This window comes from Merops nubicus, unplaced genomic scaffold (genome assembly GCF_000691845.1).
Source record: "Merops nubicus isolate BGI_N331 unplaced genomic scaffold, ASM69184v1 scaffold18833, whole genome shotgun sequence".
Lineage (NCBI taxonomy): Eukaryota > Metazoa > Chordata > Aves > Coraciiformes > Meropidae > Merops > Merops nubicus.
The window spans coordinates 1-8,389 of NW_008599787.1; the positions used below are offsets into that span (position 1 = coordinate 1).

At 43.0% G+C, this 8,389-nt stretch overlaps 1 protein-coding gene across 1 annotated transcript; it reads left to right on the forward strand.

Annotated features, from left to right (window-relative positions):
- Positions 1 to 386: 386 nt before the first annotated feature.
- On the forward strand, positions 387 to 7,615 carry LOC103770268 (putative hexokinase HKDC1; the record flags this gene model as incomplete). The annotated part of the gene is made up of 9 exons (XM_008937522.1): positions 387 to 691; positions 1,011 to 1,159; positions 1,247 to 1,366; positions 3,035 to 3,130; positions 3,220 to 3,319; positions 4,168 to 4,351; positions 5,055 to 5,210; positions 5,971 to 6,204; positions 6,986 to 7,615. Coding segments are annotated over 9 exons (1,489 nt in total), but the record flags the coding sequence as incomplete, so codon positions are not given.
- Positions 7,616 to 8,389: the final 774 nt, after the last annotated feature.

Genomic DNA, 8,389 nt, shown 5'->3' on the forward strand with positions numbered 1-8,389 from the left:
CCCCTCCTCCATTGTTGAACCTATGCTTTCCAAAACTGGAAACTTTGCCAAACATTTCTCTCAAACTGGATGGAAATCTGATTCCAAGTGGTAAGTCTCACTCTGTTTGTGACTGTGACTCTCCACCGTTGCCTGGCTTCCTTCCAGCGTCTCTCTCCCTTGGCACTAGCTCTTGTTTAGAGATATCTTCACATTCCTCTAAGTGTGCAGGTTGTACAGAATAGCCAGAAATCAGGATCATTGTACCTGGCTTCTGACCTTGTGTTCCTCTTGACTGTGCTTCAACAATTGTACTGTGGGATATGTGCGTGTGTTGGAAGTGCCTGTGAAGTAAACCACGCATGAAATCCCCGTGAGAGCCTAAAGAAACTCCTTTGTTGCTGCAGATATGCCAAACGTCTGCACAAGGTGGTGAGAAGGCTGGTCCCAAACTGTGACGTTCGGTTCCTGCTCTCTGTGAGCGGCAGTGGGAAGGGGGCTGCCATGGTCACAGCGGTGGCGTACAGGCTGGCCGCTCAGCGCAAGCAGATCGACGCCGCTCTCGCACCGTTCCTCCTGTCCCTGGAGACCCTCAGAGAAGTTAAGGACAAAATGAGGACTGAGCTGGAGTATGGGCTAAAGCGAGAGACACAAGCCAGTGCCTCAGTGAAGATGTTACCCACGTACGTCTGCGGGACACCCGATGGAACAGGTGGGGTCATTTCCTGATCACGGGGAGGTGATTCAGGAGGTGGTTCAGGAAAGTTGCCTGTCTGTTTTCTGGGGGGAACTTGCCAGTTATTCTGTCAAAAGCCAGGGGGATTTATGTTGGCAAATGGGTGCTCGCTGTGATGTTATGTGGCTGGCCCTTCAGCCCTGTGCCAGCAGACTGATGAGATAAATGTCATAGGGATCAGTGTGCCATCACCAGTGCAGGTGAAATTTCTTGGGGATGCGTGGCAGAGTATGGCATTCTGACTGCAAACCTGCTATGGGAAGCATCAAAATGAAATGCCTTTCTTCTCTTATAGAGAAAGGAAAGTTCCTTGCCCTTGATCTTGGTGGGACAAACTTCAGGGTTCTGCTGGTCAAAATCAGAAGCGGGAGAAGAAGATCGGTGCAAATGTATAATAAAATCTTTGCCATTCCTTTGGAGATCATGCAAGGGACAGGGGAAGAGGTAACCTCTAATGAATGTCTAACTGATCCAACAAGGCCCATTGCATGGGATTACTGTGAGATTTATATAATTTTTCTTTCCTTCTAGCTCTTTGACCATATTGTTCAGTGCATAGCAGACTTCCTGGACTATATGGGGATTAAAGGTGCTCGACTGCCTCTGGGCTTCACCTTCTCCTTCCCGTGTAGGCAAGCCAGCATTGACAAGGTAAGAACTGCAGCATGGAATGCATCAAATGGCAGCTGTGTATCTGCTTGGTGAACGACATTGTTTTGAGAGTGACTTGATGATTTGGAGTTAGCAAGCAAAAAACTGTTCCTCTAAATATTTTCCAAGCAGGACTTCACAAGGGTGAAAAGATATATGTGTGTGTAAATTAATTGTTGGAGAGAATGTTTCACCTGGTTTATGGGCATTTTATTATTCTACTGTGCAAGCTGGTTGTGTTTCGTGACAAAATTATCATCCTATATGCATATGGGAGGTGGAACTTTCACCTTTTGTATCTGATAAGAGATAGATGTTACTTGCTTTTATTCTACAAAGATTAAGACCTTATGATAGCAAAATGACTACACATTTTTAATAGCTCAGGAATCTCTAATACTGCCTTAACTCTTTGATGGCAAGAGATGACAGATGCCTCCTTCTGCTTGCTCAAGGTGTCTACCTGACTGCTGCACAGCTCTGACTGTTTAACTTCTGCACTACATTAGTTTCTTCTCGTTGAGTATCAGTGGAGAGACCTGAGCTTGTTTGTTCAGCTTGGAAGGGTGGCTTTTTGACAGATATAATATTCATCTTTCTAGATCTCATGTAAGAAAAAAAGTAGAATAAATCAATTAAGTTCAGGAAGAAACAATTCTCAGTTGTTCTGATACATTTCCAAAGAGGGACGGGTGTGGTTGTGCTGCTTCATTCTGGTCAAGTATGTGAGATATTGGGGAATTGAGAGATTGCTGGTTTATACCATGTTTTTATATCCGAATGGGTTTCACAGTCACTTTGAAGTCTAGAAGCTAGACTGTTCTATCTCAATTTTCATACCTCAGTTGAGAGTATAGCAATAGGACTTGGCTGTTTGTGGGGAGACCATTCAGTATGCCTTCCAAACTTAGAGCACAGCATTTATGTCTTGACAAATGATGAGGAAACAAATTCCACAGCAGTGGTGGTGGCAAACTGAGACACATCTGTGTCATAGTCCCATAGTTTGTCACTCTGTATGTTTGATCTTTTCCTGTTGCTAGAATTTGAGTTGTTTTTTGTTGTGTTGTTTTTTGTTTGTTTTTTTTTTTTTTAAGAGTAGCTTTTTCTCCCAGTTGCCTTCTTTTTTTTTCTTATTTGAATAGACAGCCCAGAGCCAGTCACCAAGTGGAAGGCTCATTACTTCATTTAATCTGGAAATCTACTTCTGTCAGGCCAGGTTGCTCTCTGGAAAGAAACAAATTCTTGTTGCCTGGAGGAGTGGAATTATACCAAGTGTCCTTCAGTAAATGAGCCAAATAGATGTTCATTAATGTTTGTTGGGTGTTTGATTATTTACAGCAAAAGTATATTTTACAGGCTTTCCTCCACAATGGCTATGTGCACAGGAGGTGAGATGAGAAGGTTTTCCAAATGACTGTAGAAGGCACTGAGCTGGCAGCATCTTGATAAACAGCCAAGTAAACCTGGAGTCACTACTGTCAGCAGCAGAGTAACAAAGATACACATGCACATGCTCTGCACTAGACACTCACAGCAACTTCTCCAGGGAAAAACATTATTAAAAAAAATAATGGGTGAGGGGTGAGTTGGAGACAAGAAAAGGACTGATGTGTGGAATGTTAAGTCTTCTCTCTGGCTTCACTCATGATCTTCCTCTTGTTTCAGGGAACACTTGTGGGATGGACAAAAGGTTTCAAGGCAACAGACTGTGAGGGTGAAGATGTTGTTGATATGCTGAGAGAGGCCATCAGGAGAAGAAATGTGAGCTACTCTTTTCTGCTTTTTTTAGTGTATTTAATGCACCTTCTCTCTTCCTCTGGGAGCCCACTAGTGATTATGACTTGTTTTAGGAGTTTGACTTGGACATTGTAGCAGTGGTGAATGACACTGTTGGGACAATGATGACATGTGGATACGAGGATCCGAACTGTGAGATCGGCCTTATCGCAGGTAAAGTGACGCTGAAGTGCCCCCGTGAGCAGAAAGCATGGATGCAGGTGCTAGGCTTCACACCCTGCTTAGGAGTTGGTAAAACAGCATCTTTTACTTGAGTTTGATATATGGTGTCACGAGTCATCTGGGATTCTGGGCAGATTTGTATGATACTCAACAGAGAACATAACACAGACAATATCCTGAATCTGTTGAACTTTTGATCATCTCTCTGATGGTGCCAAACAAGTGCATGCATGGTAAAAGGAAAATAAATATGTCTCCCCCAAGTCTTCAACCAGAAATACATCTAAGTGTGTAAGATCTGAAGCCTCAGTTGGAAAATAGACTCTTCTGGCTGGCTAAGTGCACCAGCTATCTCATTTTGTTTGGAGAACTTGTCCTTATATTAGTTCACGTAACCCATGTTGCAAGTGATGAGGCCCTGCTCACCAAACCATTTCAGACTTTGGTAGCTTCTTGGCTCTTGGCAGCATTTGCTTTTGGGAGTGTGCTGTCATGCAGGATAATTTGTGGTGCATCACAACCAGATTGGCAGCAGTGACTGAGTGGTGCTCACCAAAAAGTGCCGAAGCCATTTCCAACACATAACAGAGAGTCTTCATTCCTCTACACTGGGAATTGTCTGTGCGGGACCCATTTAACTTGGTAACACTCTGTGAGTTATAAATTACAGCATTCTTAGCATAACTGGCCAGCACTTGCTTCTGTAAGACATGGAGAAGTCTTTGAAATTTGGGATATGGAGAAGAGAGCTTTTACTACAATTGCTGCAGTCCTTTTCCCTGTGTTTCGGCTGCTACTTCACTTCTCTGGCTGAAGCCTTGTCATTTCTTTCCTCGTAGGAACGGGCAGCAACGTGTGCTACATGGAGGACATGAAAAACATAGAAATAGTGGAAGGGAATGAAGGAAAAATGTGCATTAATACAGAATGGGGAGGATTTGGTGACAATGGCTGCATTGACAACATCAGAACAAAATATGATAAAGAAGTAGATGAAGGCTCACTAAACCCAGGGAAACAGAGGTAAATGTCGTGGCCCTGGTGCTAAGAGCCTGATGAAGTCAGTCTTCAGGATACACCAGCTGCTTTGTAAGATGTGCTTAATGAATGAATAATCAGAAAGGAGGTTTTAATAATACTTTTTATTTGTTGTATGGCAAGCAACACAGATATCCTGAAGAAAAACAAAGATGTACATTGCTTCTGTTGCCAGAGTACTGTTTTCACCTTAGCACAGTTAGCAAACAGCATGGCTCTTAAGATTTCCCTGCAAAGTGTAGGCCTTGCTGTGTTCTCCCTCTCAGAGTGTTTTTTCAAAGGTAAAATACAACTTATTCAAGAGGAGAAACTGAACTTGGCTGTTCTTTGTTTGGTAAAGACAGCACTGATTACATGTGACTGACTGGTGAGTGCATGCAGGGGACAGGAAAATGTTTTGCTTCGGTGTGGACTCTGGCTTTAACACAGTGTCCTGTTTAACACTGCAAGATTTTTTTTGTGCTTCTCTTACCTTTTAGCATGGATAAATATGTTGTAATTAAGGTTTGCACTTGAAGTCACTGCAACAGATTTTTGATGTTTGAAAGATGAAGTTCAGTGGCTATTCCTCTGCAAGCTTTTGCTGCTTCTTTGAGAGTTGATAGGGCATGTGCTTACCACTCATGTTAAACAGAGCTAGTGTGCCATCTCTTTAAAAACACTTTTTTTTTTTTAAATAACATAACAGGTATGAAAAAATGACCAGTGGAATGTACCTAGGTGAAATAGTGAGACAAATTTTGATCGACTTAACCAAACAAGGACTGCTGTTCAGAGGACAGATTTCGGAATCACTCAGGAAAAGAGGCATATTTGAAACAAAATTCCTCTCTCAGATTGAAAGGTAACATTTTTAGATTTACACAGTTCAAATCCTTAGGGTCTTCTGGGACCTCTTGAAAATAATCTTCTACGAGCGTGTAGAGCCTTTTTAAAGAAATCAATTACAGTTTTCTTCTTTGCACACCTTCCCTCCCACCCCCCATCCCCAGAATAAAAGCCAAAAGTGAGGAACTGGAGGAGTTCCAGAATTATTCTGTAATTATACGAATTACCATTTCCTGTCCATGCAGCTGTGTTGTCTTGGATGCCTTAATATCAAGCATCATGATATTTGCAGTATTTCTTGTAGGACTTAAAAAAATACTTAGTTTAAAAAGTCAGTGATATGTTAATACCCTATGAATATGTCCTTACCTACACATCTGTGCATCATTGCAATGTTCTTCCAGGCTATTTGAATCCATTTCTACTGTTGAAAACCTTGGAAGGTAGTGTCTCAGCCTTGAGAGAAAAAATAACATAGTCAGGTGACTGATCTGGCTTAGCTCCCTCATGACTTTGGGAGTTAAGTGAATAATAGCTGTTGGTGCCTTCTGGAAATACAGTCTAACATAGCAAAGCACATACCAGGAGCGAGTTTTCAGTCTGGATTCGGGCTGGAATTTGCCTTAAAACAATTGGAGAGTGTTAGAGCTGGAGAAGGGGTCCCATTTCCTTTGCATCATGGCAGCCTGAGCTGCAAGCCTTCCATTTGCTTGCCTGCCCTAATGGGCATTAGCTTCCCCTAATGCCTTGTGCTGCGTGTGCTTCCCTCTGTGCAGCGACCGGCTCGCCCTCCTCCAAGTCCGGCGAATCCTGCAGCAGCTCGGCCTGGACAGCACGTGTGATGACAGCATCATTGTGAAAGAGGTGTGTGGGGCTGTTTCCAAAAGAGCTGCCCAGCTCTGTGGGGCAGGACTGGCAGCTATTGTCGAGAAGAAGAGAGAAAACCGAGGTGTGGAGCACTTGCAAATCACCGTTGGAGTAGATGGGACTTTGTACAAGCTCCACCCACAGTGAGTTCCTTGGTATCATTTCCCTTTGCTTTTTGCTCGTTTCCACTGTGAAGGCATACTGAGCTGTATCAGCTTTCTGCTGAGATGTTAAAAACTGAGAGGGAGGATGAAGATCTTACATATTTTCCTGCATCCTGTCATTTCACTTGCCTAGCCAAAGGATCAAAAGTTACAAAGTCAAGTCCAGTTACCACTGTGAGGGTCTTTTCGCTGGCGTGTTTAGCGAACTTACTCTTCTAATACTTGGTTTCCAGTATTTAGAGGGATTTCTGGAATACTGTAGAATCATTAGAATAGTTTGCGTCAGAAGGGTCCGTGAAAGGCCATCTAGTCCAAACCCCTGCAATGAGCAGGAACAGCTTCAGCTAGAGCTAGTTGCTCAGAGCCCCATCCAACCTTACGTGGAATGTTTCCAGGGTGTCCTAGGTGGGAAGCCGCATTCAGTTGCTGGAGTTTGGTCAGTATTTTGAGAGCAAGGCCTAGAAGTTGGTGTATTAGCTTTTGAGTTGGCAGAAGAGAGCCTCCTCCATGATCTCTAAAGGCAATGGGGGTGTCTGGCATCATGCTGAACAAAATTAAAGTGGAGAAATACAAATTAAAATCTGACTGTGTACAGAAACTTGTCTCTTTCATGAGTAGGAGGAAAAACAAACTGACACAGATGCTGTGGTGAACCAGTGGAATATGTTGCCTGAGGTTCTGGTTCCTTGCTAATAGATAAAGATCTCAGACCAGGAAGCGGCTGCTAAAATGTTCTGTTCTTCTCTCCCTTTCCTTTCAGTTTTTCTAGGGTCCTGCGTGAAACAGTCAAGGAACTGGCACCCCAATGTGATGTGACTTTCATGCTTTCTGAAGATGGAAGTGGGAAGGGAGCTGCCCTCATTACTGCAGTAGCAAAAAGATTGCATAATGTTGGACAGAAGTGAAAATCAGAGGCCAAGTAATTTCAGCACTGCCAGGCGTGTGCACTAGAGATTTCCTGAGTGGTGATTCAAGATAGTTTGGCCAGACACCAGTACGCAGGTACCTGTTTTCAGGGAGCAGCTGGTTTTTGACCAACCAGGATTGTGGATTTTTGTCCTTTGATAACTTGGATTGGATGTTTCTGCTCCCCACTGGCTTTATGTCTTGGCATACCACAGTCTACTCAGTTCTTTACTTCCTGCAGTCCATCTGTAATGCTCATGAGACAGCACAAACAAAGCAAAACAACCCAAATTTTGTCTTTTTACAATGGCTCAATTAAGCTACTGCACTACAAGTGGATTTATCACCAGTTTCTTAGGATTTGTTTGTGTTTTAGTTTTGGCTTCACCTGGCTCAAAAAATACTGAGGTCCCTGATGCTGCACCTATCTAATGGACATATTTGTTCAATGCTTCACAGGTTTTACAATAAATCTGAAAGTAAAATAAATTAATGGGCTTTGGTCAGTGATGCTCCCACCTCTGGTACATTGGTTGTGAGTTGTATTGTAACGCGTCCCTGAGCACAAGAGGCATGTTTAATAGATGAATGTAAAGGAAACAAAATATGATTCTATAAACTATGAGTTTGTGTTAAAATACATTAGTGCAACTGAACGCACATACACCTAAAGCAACACTGGACAGGTTTTGACTGTGACCGATTCCTTTGATAGCGGGGAAAGAGAGAATGTAGGATTCTGTATCCTGCAGGGTCTGCTGTGGCTGTGTCAGGCTACAAGGGAGTGTATCAAATCTGTTCATCTTTGGGCCACTAACATGGCTGTATAGAAAGAGACAAAAAAAACCCAACCAAACAACTGAGTTTTTGAAACTCTCTTCTTTGTTTTCCCTCAGTTATCTGCTTGCCTGTTCATGAGAGGGTAGTTTCCATTTTGTGGCGAGGAGGTTATCCTTGTTTTTAATTTTCTGTTGCCCGCTGCTCTGCCTATCTGTAGTCTGTTGTAAATATTTCTGTGGTGCTGTGAGCTTTTGCTTCTCTGTCTAGTACCTCTTCTGAGTTGGGGAAAAAACATGCAGGCAAGTGCGAGCTTTCTTTAAACCCGTTTATACAGTGCTCAGCAACACTGCAGTTATTATGAAGGTGGCTTGAGGATAGAACCCATGCCCTCATGTGACCAAACGTCCCTCACCTGATTTACTCATCTCAAAAAAATGAAACCACAATATGGTACAGAGAAGCAGCAAACCTATAGCCT